General features: G+C 38.1%; 2 protein-coding genes across 2 annotated transcripts; both read left to right on the top strand.

Annotated features, from left to right (window-relative positions):
* Positions 1 to 3,053: 3,053 nt before the first annotated feature.
* LOC149620994 (uncharacterized) lies at positions 3,054 to 25,717 on the top strand. The gene is made up of 5 exons (XM_089854666.1): positions 3,054 to 3,808; positions 3,879 to 4,126; positions 17,414 to 17,971; positions 24,472 to 24,586; positions 25,597 to 25,717. The coding sequence occupies exons 2-5, from the start codon at positions 4,108 to 4,110 to the stop codon at positions 25,715 to 25,717; spliced, it is 813 nt and encodes a 270-aa protein (XP_089710792.1). The 5' UTR covers positions 3,054 to 3,808; positions 3,879 to 4,107.
* On the top strand, positions 4,879 to 7,998 carry LOC149620995 (uncharacterized). Its single transcript, XM_089854854.1, has 2 exons — positions 4,879 to 5,464; positions 5,552 to 7,998. Exons 1-2 carry the CDS (start codon positions 5,063 to 5,065, stop codon positions 7,943 to 7,945), a joined length of 2,796 nt encoding a protein of 931 aa, XP_089710980.1. The 5' UTR covers positions 4,879 to 5,062; the 3' UTR covers positions 7,946 to 7,998.
* Positions 25,718 to 25,722: the final 5 nt, after the last annotated feature.

The raw sequence follows: 25,722 nt of genomic DNA, 5'->3' as shown, positions 1-25,722 counted from the left end.
TCCGTAGACTTGTACACAAACAGATGTTATAGTTTAGACTCGTGTAAAAATTTAATTACCTATAATTGGTAATTATCTTTAATTGCTTATTTTGTTTAATTATCTTTAATTGCTTATTTTGTTTAATTATCTTTAATTGCTTATTTTGTTTAATTATCTTTAATTGCTTATTTTGTTTAATTATCTTTAATTGCTTATTTTGTTTAATTAAGTTTAATCCGTACTTCGCAACTAAATTAGTTGGACGCGCAATAGTTATAATGACAATTAAGCTAGCTAATTGCCCTACCAATTTGATTATCCGCAGTAAAACGACGTAAGTCCTAGAATGACTTTCTTTATTACTTAACCCAAGCAAAAAAGTCTTAAGTTCCACAGTTTAAAGGTAAACCACGTAATTCGGAGCAGGTACTTAAAACTATTAAAAACAATACTTAAACTTTGTTTTTTGTAATGAAACAAAAATTGGCGCCCACTTTAAAAATGGGGCTTTCATTTAAGACCGTTTTCAAATCTATCAAACGTATAGTTATTTTTGTAAGGGTAGTTACAAAATGGGTAAGTTTGGAAAATTTCCCATGTTATTTCTATGGAGATTCTCTAGTTTTTCGCCAAAATCTGTGATTAATTTTATGGAAATGAAAACCACCCTTAGCAACTTTATGCTTTATAAAATAAACTATTAGGTGGATCATCTTGAAATTTTTACCACATACTAAGGGCCCGGATTTTAGTTCAGTAGAAAAATTTCGAAACAATAAACTTAATACGAAAAAAGTTAAAACCAATCCAAAAACCTTCCTTATACATTAAAGCCGTCATCAGGCCTTATCTAAGGGAGCTACCGCTCCCTTAGAATTTGACGATAGTAAGGCCTTGTCATTAGCAGACGAATCATTCTAAAATAAACAAGGGTTGTCTAAGATCATTAATAATGCACCATAGACGCGGAAGTGTTATGTCTGACACTTTCACGCCGACATATATAATTTAAAGCATAAGTAACATAATCTAGATCTATGTAAGTAAAAGTGCTGACTGGCGGATTGATATTCAACACACAGTACAAACTGCTTGACCTATAAGGCTGAAATTTTTACAGGGACGTTATTCTTAAGCAGTAGGCGCGCAGAAATAAAGGTCACCATCTTGAACAATGGCGACCCTGAAAGAAAAAGACCTTCTTTATGGAATAACACGCGTACATTTCAACAGATTCCTTTAATATTTAGTACACGGGTCTTAGGGCTTTTGGGTTTTAATTATCCGTGACGAAAATGGTTTTATAACGAAACGCCTTCATGAAAGTATTTGCTCGAGTGTTATACTTATCGTTTTTATGGTACTCATAAATTGACGCGTGCATATACCATGGTAGTTTCGTCAGTGGTTGCGTTTTTGATATGAACATCTGCTGTGATTCTTTGCAAAAATTTAAACACATCTACGAGTGTAGCATACCTGTATGTACTACATCCGCAAATAAAATCCTGTGCGTTTTCAGAACTCGGCTAAACAATCATGTTTTATTCTAGTTTGTATGGTTTAAAGTCGAGTAAATTCATAAGTGTATTTACATTTTTCAGACGAGGTGTGTCATGTCAAAACGAAAAGCACAGAGTAATGTTAGCCGCAGCTCATCGGGGATTATTTGAAGCCAAGTTAACCGACAGGGTTTATAATCACGCCAGCGCTAAATTTGTAGACGATAATAAGCAGGAGCGCATTCTAATTACGCCTTATCCAATTAACTTCAACGAGGTAACTATTTAAATGTTTGTAACAGCATACGTAACAATGTGAAGTCTTGACTGACTGATAATCAATGCCCAGCTGAGTCCGCTTTAGGTTGAAGGCTGAAATCTTGCTGGGACTTTACTCTTAACTTAGTAGTAGGCAGGCTCAAAGAAAGATTTTTTCCAATCCGCCGCCATCTTGGAAAATGGCGGCCCGAAAAGTAGAAACACTTTTTACGGTATAACGTCAGCGCGTTTGAACCTATTTCAATAATATTTAGTAAACTGGATCCCTATCATTTTTACTAAATATTGACTTTTTGGTTTAATTTGCCGCCATCTTTAAAAATGGCGTCCCGAAAACGAATAAAAATATCCCGACAGGCTGACGGGTAAAGCCGGGTGGCTTTCCTACTAGTTGAAAATAATTATGGCATATTAAATTAAGTTCTTAATAAAGGTTTGTTCTCATGTTGTAAAATAGAGGTTTTCGTTAGAACGGGGACCTTAAACAATACTACTATTCCTGGTTTGTATCTAATGGCTCTGTCTCATGATTGGTTGCTTCTAAGATAGTTTTGTTTGGTAGAAATCATGTTTTGTTCGGATTAACGAATCTCATTGCATTGAGCGACATACTTATTTTTGTTGCGTTATTTCTGGGAACTGATAGTTTAAATATTCCTAAACGTATTCTAGGGGTACGTTCAGTAACCCTCTTTGATGACAGCGCTTACTAAGCGATGTCAGATTTTCCCTACTGTACGCTTTTTCGCGTTTCCGGTTTTGACGTCATGATGCTCAGCGCTTACCCATCAAAGAAACCATCTAATCGATATGGTTTTTTTGATGGCGTGACGTAGCGCTTGACTTGTGAATTTGACAGACGAATAGTTGGCGCGGGATTTAAAAATTAAATTCCAATATGCTATTCCTACAGTAATTGTATTAGTTTTCTTTACAAAACTACTTCTACTATTCAAATTAACATAATTTTCTTAAACAATTTCATTATTTGCGAGCCCGTTAATAATTGAAAAGAGGCATTTGCGCTTCGTAACGTTTTGAGAGTCAGTAAGACGCTTCCCCAACTCCAATTTCGAAAACAGCGCTAACTTGAAAATGTCACTTTCCCGTTCAACAACCTTTTACGTCACTGTGACGTTTCGAGCCCATCAACCAAACATCAAGAAAACAGCGATTTCCTTTAGACTTTCGTTACTGAACGTATCCTAGGTTACGCCAAATAATCTCTTAGCGATTACAAGAGAAGGACGTTTGTTAGAGGGCAAGAAAGGTTAGTCATAAGTTTATCATTACGGAAGTGGTGCATTTTTTGGTACTGAGGCAATCGTCACATATTATTAACTGGGTTGGGAATTATTACAGGTTTGTCACAGATTTTTTAATTAAAAATTCTCTGACTTCTTCAGGTTTTAAAGACATTTTCCCATCTAAACAATTGGAGTAATATCTACGGGAGTGGTTATTTTTAAATCTAGCAAACCCCTTCAGGACAAAGTTCCTCAAGCCTCCCAAATTTCCCTGAGTTTTCCCTAAATTTTCTGAAAATTATAAATTTCCATGAGTTTCCACCTTAACTTCACTAAAATTTATAAATAACCCTGAGATGTCCCATGAATTTCACAAAAAAATTATAAATTTCCATGTGATCTCCCTGAATTTCACAAAAAAATTACAAATTGCCCTGAGATTTCCCCGATTCTCGCAAAAATTGTAAATCTCCTTGAGTTTTCCCTGAATTTCTCAAAAAAATTATGAATTTCCCGAGTTTTTTTCTAAATTTTTAGTCAACAATTTATTTCCCTGAAATTTCCAGGTTCTCCAGGTTTGTATGAACTTTGTTGTGGCAACCCAGAAATACTTGTTGCACTCCATTCCCTCCCTTGAACAAACCAGTTTGTGACCTCTATAACCAAGTTTGAAGAAATTTCTTTGTCTTCTTACAGAATTGCACGATGTGACCAGATCTTTTCATTTAAGAATATACAAACACGTGCCAGAAGCTTCCTGCATCATTCACACGCACTCAACATTCGTTTGCATGCTTGGTAAGCTACTAGTCTTAGCTCTGCCCAATGTCCCCTTGAAGGTTCTCTAAACTAGTACCAATTTACGCAGCCTCGTTAGAAGTTGACGAAATAAAGCCCTTACACCAAAGTTTCTTTTGGATAAAACAGTCAATTGCTAAAAAATCTTATAACGGCTTTGTCAATAACCAAAGTGAAGGCGAGAGAATCGGAATTATGGTGAAAGAAGATAATTGCAACGCCTTGATATTACCCAATCACGGATCGGTTGTGATCGGGCGAACCATAGCTGAGGCCTTCAACAGAGCGCTTCTTTTGGAATGGTCTTGCAAAATTCAAGTATGAACAGAACTGAATTGGGCTAGTTTCAGAAGTTTATAAGACTCTCGAAGTGAGTGTCTCGAAACTTCTAAAAAATGTTGATATAAATTTTGATACCTCTCCGGGTCTCCGAGTGACTTATCTCTTTCTCTTAACGGTTCAGAGTGAGCCGAAAGTTAAATACACGTTTAAATGAACAATATTGGGTTCTTTAAAAGAATGAACGTAATTAGATAGCCGTAGTTATAGGTCTGATCGTGCAAACGCTTCCATTCTTTCTTGCATGTTCTCTTTTTGAGCGGCTAAAGATAATTTATCTTTACAATGGAATAACGTTAGCAATCATGCTGGATAACTAGGAATACTGTTTAATAAATAGCAATAGTTGCATGTTCAGGAAATTAAGTGGTTAGAAATTAAGTCCTGGACTCGGAGAGGTAATATTTTGGTTTCCCAACTTGTATTGTTATTGCGCCAATTTCCAAAATTATTAATTATTAAATCTAATTAACTCCATTTAGGGTATTGGAATGAGAAAAATTCAAATAACACTGACCAGCGTCCAAACTACAGGGAACGCAGGGGTCCTATAATTCCAACAAAATTCTATATTTTTGCACCTGACCTATATTATCATATAATATCCTAAATTTTCGTAATTTGTCAGTATTTAGCTCCGTTATCGAGGTCCCTCGCTAGCTCAGAATTTTTTATTTATTAAATTTTATTTACCTAAGTTTCTCTGTTCAAAGTAAATCAGAAGTAAATGAACCGAAGTTACCGGAGTCCTATTGTTTATTCATTAAGCACAAGTTCCTTACAAACCCCCATATTTCAACCCCGACGATAGTCTCGCTCCTCTACTCTTTCGAGTCGCATCAATTTTGAAAACGCCACCAAGCGGCCAATGTTCGAGTAACCGGATTTTCCGGGAATTAGTTAGAGTTTTTAAAAATGGCGACTTCTTCGGAAGAGGATATATTTCCCTCGGAAGATTCTTTTGGGGAGAATTGGTTGTTTGAGTCGAAAGATGTTAGCACTCAGTGTAATTTTTATTTATCAGAGAAGCCACATGTTAAACATAAAGCAGTAACTTGTAATCTAATAAAATGTGTAGGAGAAGGTCGCGAAAAAAGTAAAGTACACGCTAAGCCTTTGAAAATGGTAAATGCAGTAACTCAATGTTTCTTGGAGCCATATAAAGCCAGCTCTGAAAACAGTGCCGAAAAGCCGTTAGGAAAAAACATTCATACCCAAACCTCAGCCCAAACTTTGACGAAATATACACCCCCAACTTTAAGTCTGTTCGATGAAATCACCCAAATCCTGGAGAAGTTCGATGAACTTGTGTACGAGGTTGGTCTACATTTATTTATTTATTTAGTTAACAACAGTTTTGTAGTTTAACAGTCCGATTATTAATTTATTGCAAACATTGTTTAGGTTTTAGAAGATTATAGTGGGGCACCAGTGATGAGGATTTCACGAAGGAAGACAAGCGGATGTTTGAGTGAACACCGTGGATTTTGTGAAGTGCCAGTTACATTTTTTGTTCAAGTGAATGGGAACTGTAACTTAAGCATACTGTTCAAATCACCAAAAACAATTTCCATCTTGAAAGAGAACGGTGATTTGGATGTAAATTCATTGACAACAACGTTAAATGTCATATCTTGTCGAATGGGTCACATTTTCTGCCCAGGCATCAATCCTGCTTCAGTTGCTGATGACAGTTTCACGAAACCGAAACATCTGAAATACATTGAATTTCCTTTTCCACGGTACCAGTCAGCCGATTGTCTAGTATTTTACCAACAATTACCGCAAGAAGTAACAGAAATTTCAAGGGTTAGGAAAAGGCAGTGTCCATCTTGCGTTAACATAGCCCAAGGCATTGCCAAAGCTAAAAAACGTAAGTCATTGGAGTCGCCCGATAGGAAGTTCAAAAGACAACGAGTTTCAAGCAACTTTCCAATCAAAAATCTGACACCTAAAAGTAAGAAGATACGGATTTCCAGAATACAACAAGCAAGATCAGTTTTAACCCAGAAAGTTGTGAAACTAGAGAAACAGTTAAAATTGAGAGAAATAAGCCTGAATGAAAATCAGTCAGAAGAACTGTCGAATATTGTTCAAATTATTAGCAATAATTATAGCTCGGAGCTAGAGACGTCTATTAATACAACGTCTGGTAACACAAGAGAAATGTTGAAAATGGCGTGGGACAGAGACTCTAAACAGAAGCATTTATCTGACCAAAAAGATTTCTTTAGTGAACAAGAACAATTGACAAGAAACTCCCGCGTGAGGAAATGGAACGCCACAACGTTACGGATGTGTTTAGCTGTTTGCTCGAGAAGCAAAGCGGCTTACGAGGCTTTGAGAGGCTTTAAACTTTTGAATCTTCCTAGTGTTTCAACACTTAGGGAAAAAACCAGGAAACTAAACCATTCACCCGGAATTAACGAAGAATATTTATACGAACAGCAGTGCAAATACAAGAAATTTCAGGCTGAAAAAGAAAGAAAAGGAGATTTGATTCCAATGGGGATAGGCGTTACAATATTCGATGAGGTAAAGGTTATAGATAAAGTCATCTGGAATAGTAAAAGCCACGAGTTTATGGGATTGGCGATGAGTGAGGACGACTATCCAGAGTTGACAGACATTTACAAAGACAAAACCGTTAAAGCTCCAGCACCAACGCAATATGTGCTGCAATACATTTGGAGAGATCTAACATCTGGGTTTGATTTGATTGGTCCCCATTTTACTTCACCGTATCCATTCCAACAGAAGTCTCTAGTAACCACACTTTATCAAACACTGGAAGCTCTGGTGATGTTCAACTTCAAATCTTTGGGTCTCGTCTGTGATGGAGCAAGTGAAAATCTGTCTTTAATTAAGCTTACGATGGGTGAAACTGGGGCCTTGGGGTTCAAGATTAAAGATGGAATTTACGACTTCTCTGTCCAACCACGTTTTGAAAACCCATTTTCTGAAACACCCAAGTTTTTGCACTGGATCATTTGCCCATCTCATGAAATGAAGAACATGGTTGGTCAACTCCATGCCTCTAGGGAAGATGGACCTAAAGCATTTCAACGAAATGGGGTACCATTTGGCTGGAAAGAAGTGGTGGACGTCTACGCAAGAGACGAACAAAGAGTCAAGAATAACCAACTAAGAGTTGCACGCTTTTTAATAGAAAGTTATATAATCAGAGATTCTTGGACCCGACTTAACGTTGCACCTTCCAAAGTTCTGCAACAGGAAGACGTTCTTAGTGAACTTTTTGGATTTGCTCACGGTGAAGAAGGTACCGCTGAACAACGCGAAAGTGCTTTGGAGGCTTACAGATATTTACGAGCCTGCAATAAAATATTTGAAAACGGTTTTCTACGAGCCAAGGCTGTGAAGGATATCTCTTCTGATGTTCTTCAGTCTGTCCAAGAAGGTTACCTATTCTTTGAAGACTGGCTGAGAGAACTTTTAGAAGCAAATCCTGATATAAACATAAACAGTCCACGCCAAAAACATTTCTTGTCGTGGCAAACCTGGGACTTACTGAGAGTAATGGTTTTTGGAATAAAAGGATTGGCTGAAGATTTCTTTAAATATTGCCCAGGCTATTTCTTATCCTTAATTAGGATAAATGGGAGTGCCGTGGAAAGCTTTTTCGCACAAATAAAGTATGCTACCGGGAGCAAACTATCTGGCACAAACTTTGTTAGCGCGAAGAAAGCAATAATGATACGAGCCAACGTCCATGGTAATCATCGAGGGAACAAGGACTATCGCGACCAAATGCTTTGTTTCCGCGAATCTGACCTTTAAAACTTAACCTTGATTTAAGCACTTAAGTCAATAAATTTCAAGTTTAAACAAAAGTTTAATTTTAACTTTGTTATCACAGCTGTCATTATTTTTTAACAATATTATCACAAGCAAGGTTTTGATTTTGGTTTACAACACTTTGGGGATTTTATCATTTCAATTAATTATTCTAGGAACTATTTTAGGATTGTTACAAGTATTTGCTTTGGAAATTCACAAGAACGATAGTAACTTCATCGTTTGGTTAAAAACTTAAAAACAATAGAGAACAAAGTTAACAAACTAATTAATCATAACAAAAATTTGGGTCGAGGTTTTTCTTTTTACCTCTCCGAGTGACGTATGTCACGGAGAGGTTCTAATTTCGACGTGTCTGTCTGTCTGTCTGTCTGGCTGTTGTTATTGACTTACACCCCAGGGGACCGCGTTCGCAGTTTCCGAATCGAAGCAAATGTGTTCGCTATTTCCGGACCGCATTCACAGTTCCCGGAAAATTCAAAACTTGAGGCTATCCACAATTCAACTGACCACTATTACTTCATCTGACTAGTCAATTGTCCATTCCACATCAACACCAATCTGTATTCATTGGCTTCAAACACCACCATCTTTTGGGCGTTGTTTTTGTCTATCCCACATAGACACCAGTCTGTACTTACTGGCTTCTAACACCACTGTTGTGGACTTGATATTAGATGGCGCTAGTGTACTAATTTTGTATAGAATATAGCCAGAAGCTATGAGACTATGATCAGTAGGCAGAAAAATATGTAAGCTAACTACGTATGTACGGGTTAAAGTTATACGGGTTTAATAAAGTCTTTCTGTTGTTATTAATCTTGCGTCGTTTAAGTACTTCGTGAACAGATTGCAAATGTGTTGCGTCTGAAGTGCCTGTGATAGTGATGTCATCTTCGAAATTGGTTGCCCCCGGAATTCCTTGAATCAATTCCTCTAGCGCTCTTTGGAAAATAGCAGGCGAAGAGGCAGTGCCAAATGGTAGTCTGTTGACCCGAAATAACCCCTTGTGGGTGTTAATTACCGCCAACAGCTTGGATGCGTCATCCAACTCAATCTGGTTAAATGCTTCTCTAAGGTCCATATGCTAGAAATTTTGGGCAAGGAGACAAATGGTTCACCGGCGAAATAATCAGGAACCAGGGCCAAGTTATGTTCGACGTCGCAACACCTCATGGTAACGTCAGAAGACACAACCATCAATTACGACCACGAATACCTTTAAGGAATGACACCAGTCCACATAATCATTCAGCGACGGCACAAGAACCAGAAATACAAGAGTTGGGAGCTCAGGAACATTCAACGCCAAACGCTCCAGATCTAACGCCTGACACTGAACAGGCACAGCCATGTACACCGTCCACGCCAGAACCTTCTAACACATCGAATTTGCGAAGATCAAAAAGAGTACCCAAGCCACGCGTTTTGTTGGACTTATAATTATCTTTTCTTCTGGGGAAAGGCAGTGTTGTGGACTTGATATTAGATGGCGCTAGTGTACTAATTTTGTATAGAATAACATATAGCCAGAAGCTATGAGACTATGATCAGTAGGCAGAAAAATATGTAAGCTAACTACGTATGTACGGGTTAAAGTTATACGGGTTTAATAAAGTCTTTCTGTTGTTATTAATCTTGCGTCGTTAATGAAAGATACAACAACCACCATCTTCTGGTCTCTGTTTTTGTCCATCCCACATGGACACCAGTCTGTACACCTGGCTTCTAACACCACCATCTTCTGGTCTTTGTTTTTGTCCATCCCACATGGACACCAGTCTGTACACCTGGCTTCTAACACCACCATCTTCTGGTCTTTGTTTTTGTCCATCCCACATGGACACCAGTCTGCACACCTGGCTTCTACCCCATCGTCATCGTTGGGTTTAAGACTTTCGCGGCGATCAGCTAGGGTTACGAGAAACGTCTAGCCTCCCTAAGGTGGGATCACCACCAAAGGTTTTCGCAATTGCGGTTGTTCTTGCTTTTAGCTGTAGTTCGACACCCTTATATACTACCTATTTGAGTGAGGCGAAGCAACCGGCGTATGCTTCATTTCAAACGCCAATATTAGTCAAGTCTCTCAAGAATGTTTAATTGTTCTTTATTAACACGATGTAACGATCAATAAGGCGAACAACTAACGAAGAAAATGTTTAATATTAATTATATTTATTAAATTATTTAAGAAAAATCTGTGCTAACTAAAACCATATAGTCAAAGTTTATATAGGACGAGTAATGAAGATTGCGTATAAAGTCGGTACACTGTACACATTTCATAGTTAATATAGAGCGAGTATTTAAGCATTTAGCCCTCTGTATTACTAATCATGGAAACTCTAGAAAGTTAAAATAGGTCGAGCATTGATGTTAATAGAGACTGAGTAGAGGAGTTGAATTAGGATAAATAACAAATTCAGTTTGTTGTGTCATTGTCTCATAGCGATTTCCACTGACTGCTCCAAAGAGTGCTCTCAGTGTCAGGATGACGTAACTGCCCTCAGCGAGTTTTGGAGAGAATAGTTTCGTCAGTGGAACACGATCGAGAGGTCAGAGCGCGCTCTGAATAATCAAAATTGGCGCCGGAGACGAAATTGCAATAAAGTGTGTATATCTTGACGCAAATGGGCCGAAACCAATTAATAGAATTAACATTTCAATTAATTTTCAAAAAATCTATTTTGAATAATGATCGACAACGTCTCTGATATAATTATTGGTTTTAGGAAGAGGCGTAATATCTTTAAAGTAATGATAAAACCTCGTATTCTTCATCTTCAGAACTTTAAGAAGATGATTCCAGAAATAAATAAGCATAAGCGAGAGCCTGTCTTCTATGAGATACCCCATGATCCGCCATATTAATTTTATTACGTCATACTCGAGCACCGTCGCTCCGTCGAATTTTTCAGAGCACGAAAGAGCAATTCTCGGGCAGTTTTTGGGGTCAGTGGAAAACGCGATTCTGGGCGAGTGTTGCACTCGTGTTCCCAGTGGCGGACGAAAACGCGCCGAGAGTGCAATTAGAGTGCTCTAGTGCAGTCAGTGGAAATCGCTATCAGTTAGAGAGGTAACGGTTGGTAAGTGCGAAACTATCGTAAGTGTGATAGGTTGTGTTTCCCTGTTTTGGGCACATTCGCGTTGTTTTGATGTGTAAAGAAATCCTACAGAATCATAATATTCCCTTTATCCATAATATAAAGTGAATATGTGGAAATATTTTTCGTAATTATGATGCATTTAGTACTTTTGTAGCTTTAAAGCTCTGTTTCATTTTGATAATCCAAAGATTTATTTTAATATCTTTATTTGAAATGGCTGTTTATATATTACTTAAGCTATACTACATCTGTATATAGAATAATCCTTGGTTTAGTGATTTCATGAAGAAAGCTAAGATCTAGACTCCGGCGGGTATATCTAGTATTACCCGCAATGGGCTTAGTGAAATAAAGAGTAAATAATTGAGGCCTGAGGTGAAGTAAACTGTGGGTTTTGATTTTCGTGTCTGAAATGAAAAGACATCAACGGTTCAGAGTGAGCCGAAAGTTAAATACAATCTTAATTAATCAGGTTAAGATTTTATAATTGCAGAAAAGATCATGGTGGCAATTAGATTAGTAGGGCTAAGCTACAGAGTTTTTATTCTCTTTATAGTGCGCACTGAGTATCAGTGCGTCTAGCTACAATTTAGCTTTGGTATTATTTAACGTTAACACTCATGTTGGCAAACTAAGTATATTGTTGAGGTGAGGTGAGACGAGACGATAGTGTTTACACTGCAAACCAGTTGCGAATGTAGCTATCAGAATAAAGAGTAAACAGCTGAAGCGTAGGCTTCATTTCCTGTTCTTTTTGCCATTGACTGATTTCCATGTGTCCAAGATTTATCCTTATTGGATGTAAAATGTCGTCGGCTTTACTGTATATTCGCTATGCTTGGAATACTGCTTCAATATCGTAAATTTTTACTTCAAAAAGAGAAATAATTCCATATCTAGGTAAATAACTTTGTACTAGTAGACCTGTTGACTCGGAGAGGTAATATTTTGGTTTTCCCAACTTGTTGTTTCTGCGTGGGAGAGATCGTACTTTGCTATCACAGTTGTCATTCTCATTAAATAACTTTCGTTTTTTAACAATATTATTATCACAAATTTTTGATTTAGTTTTACTGCACTTTGGAGATTCTAGGTAATTAGTGGTTCTAGGAACTATATCCAACATTTCATCAGTTTTAGAAAATCTAGGTATGTCAATTGGTTTTCTAGGGGCCAATATCTTCCTTGATTTAGGTTTAGAGACCAATATTAGTGGTGAAATATCATTTTTAGAAATAGGCAGATTGACGTCGGTCTTCTTCAGTAAACCTTTAGATACTGTTACCTTTTCCTTTTTCGCGCTTTTACGTTTGTTGCTTTTTTCAGTTTTTTCTTTGAATCCATAGAGTTTATCTCTAAGGGTTTGACCTCCTTTCCCCTTCTTGCTAGTACTTGAAAGAAATTCTTGTATTCTACCATGGATCATCTTCCGGGTCCATTCCTTGTAAAAGTTGTCAATATCAAGCTCATTCCAATCAAAACCTTCTGGTAAAGCTGCGCGAAACATCAGTTTCTGCTCTTCACATTCCATGAAACCGAAACATTCTTCCGCGATTTTCTAGGATTGAGAGAAAGTTTGTTAGAAAACACGTATATCATACGCCTATACAGGGTGTTTCTGAAAAGTCCATCACAAATTAAGGGGCGTGTTTATGGGACCAAACTGAGCGGAAAGTACCAAAGAACATGGGGTGTACAACATTTTGTTACGGAGATATGGCCTTCCAAACATTCGCCCCTAAAACAAGGAAATATCCAAAAATGAGGAGTAACACTTAAGACCGACTAACCAGCTTGTTTAAAATTACTAGACAATTTCAATAGCCTTTAATCGAACAATTGATTTCTACCTTTACTAATCAGAAGCGTATAAATGAGTAGAAGTATGCCTACGGTGGTAATGTAAAATTAATCCCAAGTGACATGATGTTTCAAGATCTTCCCAGCACCAAGTAAAATGGTTCTGATTGAAGGGACTTTTATTAGCACAGCGTAAACAACGTTATTTTCAGGAATTAGTCCAAATGTCCACGGGCGGCATTACAAAAACGAGGCAGTCTTTCGAATGATACTTGGACATGTTGGAAGATCCCTGGCTTGTTCCTGTTATCTCAAACCGTAAAAAGCTACGCAAATCTTCATCATCACGGACAACACTCTTGTACGTTAGGTATGACCTTGAGAACACCTAAAAGGACATCTCGAATGTATTTGAAAAACCCATCTCCAATTAAGGGGCGTGTTGTTTGTTTCCAACAGAGTAAACTCGCCCAGAGAACAATTACAATGCAGAGCCACGTTTCGGCGTTAATGGCCCACAAAGGTGGTCCCAAAAACAAGAACAAACTTTAATTTGTTTCGTTCAGTAAGTGTTTCATGTGTCATAGATAAAACGCCATGATTAATGCACGAAGAAAATGAATTTATTGACAAGTTTTAACATTTAATTGCAACTAGTTACAAAAATTGTTCAAAGTGTTCACCACGCGCGTTAAGGCACACATTAGCACGTCTTACAAATGATTCCCTTACACGTTGAAAAATGCCTGGAGTTTCGCGAATTGTTTGACAGCCGTGAATTATTCGTCGACGTAGCTCTTCAACATCGGGCACTTCAGTCTGATAAACTAAGTCTTTCAGGTGGCCCCAAAGAAAGAAATCACAAGGGTTCAGATCGGGTGATCGAGCAGGCCACTCCACAGGTCCACCTCGACCTAACCACCGCAAAGGGAAGGTCGCGTTAAGATAATTTCGGACCGCGATGCTGAAATGTGGTGGTGCACCATCGTGCATGAACCACATTCTGTTTACCAAACCTAAGGGTACGTCTTCGAGTAGTTCCGGTAAATCGTCCCGTAAGAACTGCAAGTAAGCCACACCGTTTAACCTGGGCTCTAGGAAATATGGCCCAATTAAATTGTCACCCACAATACCACACCACACGTTTAAACTGAATTGTACTTGGTGACTTCTAACGCAAGTTGCGTGGGGGTTTAGCTGGGACCATTGATGTTTATTATGTAAGTTAATAATACCATCCCGTGAAAAGTTAGCTTCGTCAGTAACCAACAAATCCCGTGGGAAATCGATATCGTTTACTTTAGCCAGAAACCACTGACAAAACGCCGTGCGTCGTGGGTAGTCCGCTGGATTCAAACCTTGAACTTTTTGAACATGGAAAGGATGAAACCGGTGGCTTCTGAGGATTTTCCACACGAGCGTGTGGTTTACGCCTAATCGGCGACCAACTTGGCGGGTACTTGATTCAGGCTCGTCCTCGAAAATGGTGAGAACTTCGTCTTCTACGGCCTCTGGGATGGCTCTCGCTCTAGGTTGAGGTCCAGCCGGTTGGATTCGTCCATCTTGCCTCAAACGACTGTCCACAGCCTCGAACGTCAGTCGATTTGGTAGTCGCCTCTGCGGAAATCTTTCCTGATACAAGCGTACAGCTGCAGCGGCATTCCCCTCGGCTAGTCCATACATTAGGTGCATATCCGCATATTCGGCATTTGTGAAGAAAGGCATTGTAACAGACTTCGTTGAATTATGAGTTTAATAAAACAAACACATGTACGTGAAACCTCTTTTATTCCTTTCTTAAAAAACATAGTGCTCTGTTTTAGTGCTCTGTTTTTTAAGAATAGGCGAAGTTCTCACTATTTTCGAGGACGATCCAAAAACAAGCAGCCGCCAATTGGTTTGCTGATTAAGAAAAAACCACACGCAACTTGCGTCAGAATTCACAAAGTACAATTCAGCTTAAACGTGTGGTGTAGTATTGTGGGTGACAATTTAATTGGGCCATATTTCCTAGAGCCCAGGTTAAACGGTGTGGCTTACTTGTAGTTCTTACGGGACGATTTACCAGAACTACTCGAAGACGTACCCTTAGGTTTAATAAACAGAATGTGGTTCATGCACGATGGTGCACCACCACATTTCAGCATCGCGGTCCGAAAACTTGTCAATAACATTTTCTTTGTGCATTAATCATGGCGTTTTATCTATGACACATGAAACACTTACTGAACGAAACAAATTAAAGTTTGTTCTTTTGTTTGGGACCACCTTTGTGGGCCATTAACGCCGAAACGTGGCTCTGCATTGTAATTGTTCTCTGGGCGAGTTTACTCTGTTGGAAACAAACAACACGCCCCTTAATTGGAGATGGGTTTTTCAAATACATTCGAGATGTCCTTTTAGGTTTTCTCAAGGTCATACCTAACGTACAAGAGTGTTGTCCGTGATGATGAAGATTTGCGTAGCTTTTTACGGTTTGAGATAACAGGAACAAGCCAGGGATCTTCCAACATGTCCAAGTATCATTCGAAAGACTGCCTCGTTTTTGTAATGCCGCCCGTGGACATTTGGACTAATTCCTGAAAATAACGTTGTTTACGCTGTGCTAATAAAAGTCCCTTCAATCAGAACCATTTTACTTGGTGCTGGGAAGATCTTGAAACATCATGTCACTTGGGATTAATTTTACATTACCACCGTAGGCATACTTCTACTCATTTATACGCTTCTGATTAGTAAAGGTAGAAATCAATTGTTCGATTAAAGGCTATTGAAATTGTCTAGTAATTTTAAACAAGCTGGTTAGTCGGTCTTAAGTGTTACTCCTAATTTTTGGATATTTCCTTGTTTTAGGGGCGAATGTTTGGAAGGCCATATCTCCGTAACAAAATGTTGTACACCCCATGTTCTTTGGTACTTTCCGCTCAGTTTGGTCCCATAAACACGCCCCTTAATTTGTGATGGACTTTTCAGAAACACCCTGTATATGAGTTGACTTACTTTAATCATTTGTGTACCATGTTTGGCTAACGAAGCCTTGTTGGCATGATCCGTAACCTTTTGATTTAATTTGCGAATGAATTTGAGGAAGCTAGTTTTAGGAAATGTTAGTTTCCCATTATCTCTGACCTTCAAATCTAATGGCAAATGTTCTTTTTCTAAGTCATTCATACGAATAATTAGTCCAACTCTTTTCAGATTGTTATCTGCCACTCTCTTTTTTAAAGAATGCTTTAAATTAACACTTGATGCTGTCGTTCTCTTAATAATTTCTTGAATACACCCACCACCCAGTTTATAAAGCGCGGAGTCGATTTCTTCCTTACAAAGACATTCAACTGAAGCTATTTCTTCACCATGACTATCTTCACTTTTACGTTCCTCTTGGAGTTTTTCAGGATATTTGTTGTGTAACTTAAAAAACGTCAAAGTTGAAGAGGCGATCACATTTAGAAGCATCAATTCTTCGTGGCTTTCATTACCTGTTGTAACGGTTGAGCGTATTTTTTTTGCCTCCGCAAAGTATCCCACAGTAAGTTGAGCCATTGCTTTGTTTGTGCGGGCTTTAAGATCCGTTTTTGGCTTAATAGGTTTGTCTTGACTAAGACTTTCCTCATTCTCCAACCACCCTTCATCTTCATCTAATTCATCAATTAATTGTTTAGGTTTATGAACGAAAACCAGAGGTTTCTTTTGACTAGGTCTACCCCGACTTTTAGGGATTTGAGGTTTACACTCTTTGAACAACTTTTCGAGTAGGATCAGAAGACTTTTAACATACTTTTGTCCAATGTCTGACTTTAGAATTTCAATAAATCTTTCCTGTCTTGAAGTCACAAATGGTCGATTAATATTTGAAAGGTATTTCAAAAGATCATCCCTAATGTTTTCATGCATTATCGAACGTAAGCCTAGGGCCTAGGCTCCTAAGATAGAAGCAGACGCCTATTTCTGAAACAACGACTATTTATTCATACTAACGATATTGCGCGGATTTGTAACCAAGCTGTAACTATGGTCTCTGGTGCCAGCGTTAAATTTCGAGACGATTCAGGTAGAGGTACAGCTACCCTGATTTTTACTACCCCCACGTTATGGAAAACGCATTATACAAATTTTGCCCTCTCCGCTAACTTCGGTTCATTTACTTCTGGTAAAATCAAATTTTGCAATTTTTTGAGATTTTCCTACATAGTCCTAACCAAAGGAATATTATGTATGAGCATTTTTTGTCCTATGCTTTCCTATAAAAACACGTTTTATCTCCTATGAAATCCTATAATTCAGGAAAGAAGAAATTTACATTTTTGGCTAGGCTCCCTGCAACTATCATTTTCGTGATAATTAAACTTCTTCAAGTTTACTGAAATGAAGTGAATCCGCTACATTCGTAACCTTTAAGATTTTGAAAACAATCCGAACTTTATATCATCTGAGAAATTTGTATCAAGGAGACACAGGGGACACAAATTAAAAGAGGGTTCAGCTTTTTGTGCTGACTTCGATTTAAACTTATATTGATGGGTTAATTTTCTTTGTGTAGAAAAGTCCAAGAATGAACTTACAACTCGATGCGAATATTCTAAAAATGATCAAGAACTTCAAATGCGAAAGAGGAACGTTGAAGAGATCTTCAAAAGTGATGAGTTCGACTATTCCACCAACAAGAAAACCTTTTCACTTATTCACAGTCCGGAAAAACCATTCAAATGTGATCAGTGTGAATATAAATGTACGTACAAGAGTGGCTTGATCACACATCAACGCATTCACACTGGAGAAAAACCCTTCAAATGTGAACAGTGTGATTATGCCAGCACGAAGAAGAATAATTTGATCACACATCAACGCATTCACAGTAGGGAAAAACCCTTCAAATGTGATCAGTGTGATTATGTCTGCACGCAAAAAGGCCATTTGGTCACACATCAACGCATTCACACTGGGGAAAAACCATTCAAATGTGACCAGTGTGATTATGCCTTCACGCAGAAGAACCATTTGATCAAACATCAACGCATTCACAGTGGTGAAAAACCCTTCAAATGTGATCAGTGTGATTATGTCTGCACGCAAAAAAGCCATTTGGTCACACATCAACGCATTCACACTGGGGAAAAACCATTCAAATGTGACCAGTGTGATTATGCCTTCACGCAGAAGAACCATTTGATCAAACATCAACGCATTCACAGTGGTGAAAAACCCTTCAAATGTGATCAGTGTGATTATGTATGCACGCAAAAAAGCCATTTGGTCACACATCAACGCATTCACACTGGGGAAAAACCATTCAAATGTGACCAGTGTGATTATGCCTGCACGCAGAAGAACCAATTGATCACACATCAACGCATTCACAGAGGAAAAAAACCATTCAAATGTGATCAGTGACAACATTAGCGCGTCAATGTGCTTATTGATCACACATCAACGAATTCACGGTGTTGGAAAACTTCGTATTTGATCATTGTGATTTTAGGTGAGCTGCGAGAGTAATTTTATCAGACCCGTCAACGCGTTCACAGTAGAGAAAAACCCTTCTCATGTGATCAGTGTGACTTTACCAGGCAAACCCTTCGCACGTGATCGCAATAAATATTCAAAGCCATTGACCATAACTAAATATTCAAAAGAATTCTAAATGAAAACTATTAACATAAGCGGATAAGAAACAGTAGTGGAGAATGCAAATGCATAATCTTCATTATAAGTTAATACTACAACATTTTTAACAATTTAAATTTTTTACTTAAAACTCTGATTTTATTATAAGTGAATTTTAATTGTTCTAGTTTGTATCTTCGACCCATTTCATTTATTGAAACAAAGTTAGTTGTACAAGCATTTAATATTCGAACGAATAAAATCTATTTAAAGAATATAAATTTTCAGGTGGTAATTCAATTGAAGTAAGTGCCTAACCTTGTCATATTGTGAAATATATAGTCATTTTATTTGGAAACTCATACTCATCTATCTCTTTCCTTTGAAATATTAACAAATGAAAAGTTTTTGAGCGGTGCAGAACTGTATTAGAGATTTGGTATATGATTAGACCAACACACAGGTGAGCCGGGAGTGTGGCGCACTCCTGTAAGCTAAGCTTCTGGGCGGCAAAGTGACTTGACCCCTACACTCCTTCCGTCACCTTCAAAGTAAACCTCATTTCCTTCCCTTGCTTACACACATTCTGAAACCTCATTAATCGCATCCTTATCGAGGACGTAAGAGCCCAATTTGCATTGAAAAAAAAAAAAAAGGAAAAACAGAGGTGGGAGGTCTAGTATCAACTTGCCTACTTTTTTGTACAGGGAGTTGCACATCCTATAGAGCTTCGAATGTTTTTCACGCCCATCCTTTATTATTTATTTATTTATTTGTAGTTTACAATCGCCCATGGAGCCATCTGAGTGGCTTAATAATGAGCAGCGATAATTTTAAATGTTTGATATAAGAGATAACAATTTTTTTTTTTTTAAGAAATCAAGTAGATAAAAATAGTTGTAGGGGCCCGCTAAGAGGGGGGAGGGTGAGGAAAGTGATTATTTACATTTTTACCTCTCCGAGTGACGTATGTCACGGAGAGGTTCTAATTTCGACGTGTGTGTGTGTGTCTGTCTGTGTGTGTGTGTGTGTGTCTGTTGTTACACCCACGTGACCTCGTTCGCAGTTTCCAAATCGGAGCAAACGTGTTCGCCATTTCCGAACTGCTTTCACAGTCACGGAAACGGCTCCTCTACTTGAGTTCTCACACCACCATCTTCTTGTCTTTGTCCCACACGGACACCAGTCTGTACTTACTGGCTTCTAATCACCACCATCTTATGGTCTACGTCCATTCCACTTGGACATCAGTCTGTACATACTGGCTTCTAAACACCACCATCTGGTCTTCGTCCATTCCACTTGGACACCAGTCTGTACATACTGGCTTCTAAACACCACCATCTGGTCTTCGTCCATTCCACTTGGACACCAGTCTGTACATACTGGCTTCTAAACACCACCATCTTCTGGTCTTCGTCCATTCCACTTGGACACCAGTCTGTACATACTGGCTTCTAAACACCACCATCTTCTGGTCTTCGTCCATTCCACTTGGACACCAGTCTGTACATACTGGCTTCTAAACATCACCTTCTTCTGGTCTTTGTTTTTGTCCATCCCACATGGACACCAGTCTGTACACCTGGCTTCTACTCCATCGTCATCGTTTGGTTTAAGACATTCGCGGCGATCAGCTAGGGTTACGAGAAACGTCTAGCCGCTCCCTAAGGTAGGATCGGCTACCAAAGGTTTTCGCAATTGCGGTTGTTCTTGCTTTTAACTGTAGTTCGACACCCTTATATACTACCTATTTGAGTAAGGCGAAGCAACCGGCGTATGCTTCATTTCAAATGCCAATATTAGTCAAGTATCTCAAGAATGTTTAATTGTTCTTTTTAAAAAGGATGTAACGCTTAATAAGGTGAATAACTAACGAAGAAAATATATTATAATAATTATATTTATTATATTTATTTTAGTATTTAAGGTAATCTTGTCTTTCAAAACAAAATTAATACGGAAAGGGTGAAACAGCAGTCTATGTGTTTGTCTGTGTGTGTCCGTCCGTTGTTACACTAGTGCTTCGCGTTAGCAGTTTCCCTTGTGTTGATGTGAAAAGAAATTCTACAAAACCTTAATATTTGGTTTTCTCATAATGTAAAATTAATATATGGAAATATTTTTCATAATTTCGATGCCTTTAGTAGTTTTGTAGCTTTAAAGCTCTGTTTCATTTTGATATCCCAAGAATATATTTTATAATTATTATTTGAAATGGATGTTTATATATTACTTAAGCTATACTACATCTGTTTATAGAATAATCCTTTCGTTATTGACAACAAGAAGAACGCTACTATATCGGTCAAATGAACTTTTATGTAGCAATAGGCCTAGTGAACCCAAATGTAAACGCTTGGGTTTGGTTTTAGTTTCTGTAATGCAGAGACATTAACGGTTCAGAGTGGGCCGAAAGTTAAATACACTTTTAAATAATCAGGCTTAGATCATATAATTGAATAAAGCATCATGTTGAAAATCTAGGCCGCGTTCAGCAGAGCTCAGCGCTGTTAGCAGTCTCATAAAGAAGGGAATTTTGTGTTTGAATTTTGACGTCACGATGCTCAGCGCGGTCACCAAAGAAAATAGTCGGGTTTTTGGATAACGTGACGTAAAACGCCTAGTTCTCAGCTTGGCGGTAAAAACATGGAGGTATTATTACAAATAGCTCTTGCTGATTCTGATGGGACTATACCTATTTAATTGGGGTGAAACCAGTTGATCACGCGAGAATTTTAAGAGACCATGTTAGTCTTTCTAATTTTAATTATAAAAGTATCTCTATAAATATGTTATCATACAATTTTTGTTAAGCCTTGGTACCTTGCACGCTATATTGTGCTAGCGTAATTTTTAAAACACCGATGACCGGAGAAAAGCGCGCAGCAAAGCTATGAAGACAGAGCTCACCGGTTAACGTTTTCCAAAATCTGCTGTCTTTTTTCGTGAGCTCTGCTGAAGGCAGCCCAGTTCAGTGAAAGGTCTGATCGTAATCGGATTATAGCTTCGTGTTTCCATGCGTTATATGGTGCGCATTTACTTTCAGTACGTGTAACGTTAACAGTCATGTTGACAAACTAAGAAATCGTTGAGGTGAAACTAGAGGATAGTGTTTACACGGCAACCCTGTTGTGAATCTGGCTTTGAACATAGAGGGTATACAGTTGAGGAGTAAAAAATTGGGCCTTAATTTACAAACACGTAAAGGTAATATCCCTCCAAAGTTTTATCTCTTCATTTCCCGTTTTTCCCCCATCGGATGATTTTAATGTGTACAAGTATATCCTTATTGGATGTAAAAGGTCGTCTGATTTACAGTATATTCGCTATGCTTTGTAATACCTCTTTAATATTTCATAAAATTAACTTCAGTATTTGTTCATAAAACAAGTTGGGAAAACCAAAATATTACCTCTCCGAGTCAAGACGACTACTTACAAACTTATTTACCCAGATATGGAAATGTTTCTTAAGTTAAAATTTCTGAAATATTAAAGCAGTATACAAAGCATAGCAAATATACTGTAAATCAGACGACATTTTACATCCAATAATGATATACTTGTACACATTAAAATCATCCAATGGAGGAAAAACGGGAAATGAAGAGATAAAACTTTGGAGGGATTTTACCTTTACGTGTTTGTAAAGGCCCAATTTTCTGCTCCTCAACTGTATGCCCTCTATGTTCAAAGCCATATTCACAACAGGGTTGCCATGTAAACACTATCCTCTCGTTTCATCTCAACGATTTTCTTAGTTTGTCAACATGACTGTTAACGTTACGTAACACCAAAACTTATTTGTGGCTACACACACTGAAAGTAAATGCGTACCATAAAAAGCATGAAAACACGAAGCTATTATCCAATTACGATCAGATTTTCACTGGTCTGGGCTGCGTTCAGCAGAGCTCACCAAAAAAGACGGCGGATTTTGGAAATGTTTACCGGTGAGGTCTGTCGTCATAGCTTTTCTCCGGTCATCGGCGTTTTATAAATGACGCTAGCTCAATAAAGCGTGCAAGGTACCAAGGCTTAACAAATATTGTATGATAACATATTTATAGAGATAGATAACAACTTTTATAATTAAAATTAGAAACTAACATATCTCTTAAAATTCTCGCGTGATCAACTGGTTTCACGCCAATTAAATAGCTATAGTCCCATAGAGCTATTTGTAATAATTCCTCCATGGTTTTTTCGCCAAGCTGAGAACTATGCGTTTTACGTCACGTTATCGAAAGAGCCGACTATTTCCTTTGAAGACCGCGCTAGCTCAGCGCTAAGCACCGTGACGTCAAAATTCAAAAACAAAATCCCGTTATGTAGGACACTGCTCACAGCGCTGGGCTCTGCTGAACGCGGCCCAGATTTCCACCATGATTATATAATCTAAGCCTCATTATTTAAAAGTGTATTTAACTTTCGGTTCACTCTGAACCGTTAATGTCTCTGCGTTACAAAAACGAAAACCAAACCCATGCGTTTACTTTTTGGTTCACTAGGCCTATTGACAAATTAAAGTTCTTTGACCAACATAGTAGCGTTGTGCTTGTATTCACTTTAGAAAGGATTATCCTATAAACAGATGTAGTATAGCTTAAGTAATATATAAACATCCATTTTAAATAATAATATTAAAAAAAATCTTTGGAATATCAAAATGAAATAGAGCTTTAAAGCTACAAAAGTACTAAATACATCATAATTACGAAAAATATTTCCACATATTCACTTTATATTAAGGATAAAGGGAATATTATGGTTCTGTAGGATTCCTTTACACATCAAAACAAAACGAACTTCTAACGCAGCGCACTACTGTAACAACGGACGGACACACACAGACAAAAACATACACTGCTTTTTAACTCTTTCCGTATTAATTTTGAATTGAGAAACAAGATTATCCTAAATATTAAAATAAATATAATTAATATTTAATATTTTCTTCGTTAGTTATTCGCCTTATTGAACGTTACATCGTTTTAAAAAAGAACAATTAAACATTCTTGAGAGACTTGACTAATATTGGCGTTTGAAATGAAGCATACGCCGGTTGCTTCGCCTTAATCAAATAGGTAGTATATAAGGGTGTCGAACTACAGCTAAAAGCAAGAACAACCGCAATTGCGAAAACCTATCGTGGACAACCCACCCTAGGGAGGCTAGACGTTTCTCGTAACCCTAGCTGATCGCCGCGAATGTCTTAAACCCAACAATGACGATGGAGTAGAAGCCAGGTGTGCAGACTGGTGTCCATGTGGGATGGACAAAAACAAAGACCAGAAGATGGTGGTGTAGAAGCCAGGTGTGCAGACTGGTGTCCATGTGGGATGGACAAAAACAAAGACCAGAAGATGGTGGTGTTAGAAGCCAGTGTGTACAGACTGGTGTCCATGTGGGATGGACAAAAACAAAGACCAGAAGATGGTGGTGTAGAAGCCAGGTGTACAGACTGGTGTCCATGTGGGATGGACAAAAACAAAGACCAGAAGATGGTGGTGATTAGAAGCCAGTATGTACAGACTGGTGTCCAAGTGGAATGGACGAAGACCAGAAGATGGTGGTGTTTAGAAGCCAGTATGTACAGACTGGTGTCCAAGTGGGATGGACGAAGACCAGAAGATGGTGGTGATTTGAAGCCAGTATGTACAGACTGGTGTCCGTGTGGGATGGACAAAGACCAGAAGATGGTGGTGTGAGAACTCAAGTAGAGGAGCTATTTCCGTTACTGTGAAAGCAGTTCGGAAATGGCGAACACGTTTGCTCCGATTTGGAAACTGCGAACGCGGTCACGTTGGTGTAACAACAGACACACAGACATACAGACACCACACACACACACGATCGTTACAGAACCTCTCCGTGACATACGTCACTCGGAGAGGTAAAAAGAAACATTTCCATATCTGGGTAAATAAGTTTGAAAGTAGGCCTCCTCTTGACTCGGAGAGGTAATATTTTGGTTTTCCCAACTTGTTAGTAGCTAAAATCGCTTCAGGCGCCGCACTTTACGAAGACTACTCTCCTTATCCTGGAACTAACTGCAAAAATTCAGAGAAAAATGATCCTTCAAACAAAATAGCTATTAGAAAACTGTTAGTCTTTCATTGAAAAAGCAAGACATGACCTTGAAAAGACGCAAGTGCAGGTATTTTACAATTAAAGCATCATCGCTCGGTGTTTCAATAATTTAAACCATTTTTCCTAACGTAGGGATTAATAATAATGAATGTAAATCCTTTATTGTTTAGTAATATACAATGTATAGGCCTATGTTGTGTTTAAAACATTGTGGGAAATATTTTAAAATCTATATAATAACACAAATATTCACCTTTTTATTAAGATTTGAACTAACATTATCTATAGCAACACCATCGATTTATAACTAAGCATTTTAAATTTCGCGCCAAAGAGTAGATTTTCTCGCTATTTACGTGTTGCTGTTGGAAGTAAAACATCCAGTGGTTATTGCGCATGTCAATGGGCGGGGCTTTACAATTCCCCACTCGGTCTATATCCCACTCTAGCCGCTTCGACTGCGAGCAGCTTGTGTCCAGGAGCGCATGATCGAGTTGGATACCCCAGGTGCCAACCAATGAGATAGATAGAGTTCCAATTCAAATCGGCTTACCGCGAAACACATTATTTTTATCAAGCAAGTTTATCAAAACATGACAGCGCCATCTGTGAGCCTCTAGCGGAACTAATTACAACTTTTACTTGCTTATTTGCAATCAGAAACATCGTTATAATTTTTAATTCATCTATTTATTAGATTAAAAAGGACTAGAGTTTTTATTATTTAACTCACGTATTTTATTTAACACGTTTAAAAACTATCTTGACAGCTTGTTACACAGATTATAGCAGCAGACGGTAATAAGAAAGTTCTTAGGGTGGCGCCACCCGTATTTGATAAAGATTCTTGCTCGACAAAAAGTGTATCGCGAAACGTCGATCTCGAGATTTCACGTTGTGACTCTAGGTTTGATATATCTCATTGGTGCCAACCGCGCCAGGCTCAAAAATTAAAACCGTCTGCTAGAGATTATTTTTTGGCAGCAATTGGTGCAGTTAGTTGAGTAGTTATCTTTTGTTCCAGAATCCGTAACAACTTTAGTTCATTTAAAATTTTTGAGCCGTACAGCTGGAAAACGGTAAATAACAGAGGAAACTATTTCTCCAAAGAGCAAGAAAATCAGAACAGTGTAAGTGATAACTGATAACA

Source organism: Phalangium opilio, unplaced genomic scaffold (assembly GCF_054372755.1).
Source record: "Phalangium opilio isolate 3A_F unplaced genomic scaffold, DU_Popi_V2 ptg000209l_1, whole genome shotgun sequence".
Classification (NCBI taxonomy): Eukaryota; Metazoa; Arthropoda; class Arachnida; order Opiliones; family Phalangiidae; genus Phalangium; species Phalangium opilio.
This window is presented reverse-complemented; position numbering and strand designations above follow the sequence as displayed.

Excerpts from the sequence above, each read along its gene's own strand:
- LOC149620994 (XM_089854666.1), top strand. Across the intron at positions 17,972-24,471 it reads CCATTTGGTCACACATCAAC|TAGCTAAAATCGCTTCAGGC; the intron begins GCATTCACACTG and ends CCAACTTGTTAG. Across the intron at positions 24,587-25,596 it reads AAAATAGCTATTAGAAAACT|AATCCGTAACAACTTTAGTT; the intron begins GTTAGTCTTTCA and ends CTTTTGTTCCAG.
- LOC149620995 (XM_089854854.1), top strand. The coding sequence starts at position 5,063 with ATGGCGACTTCTTCGGAAGAGGATATATTTCCCTCGGAAGATTCTTTT. Across the intron at positions 5,465-5,551 it reads TCGATGAACTTGTGTACGAG|GTTTTAGAAGATTATAGTGG; the intron begins GTTGGTCTACAT and ends AACATTGTTTAG.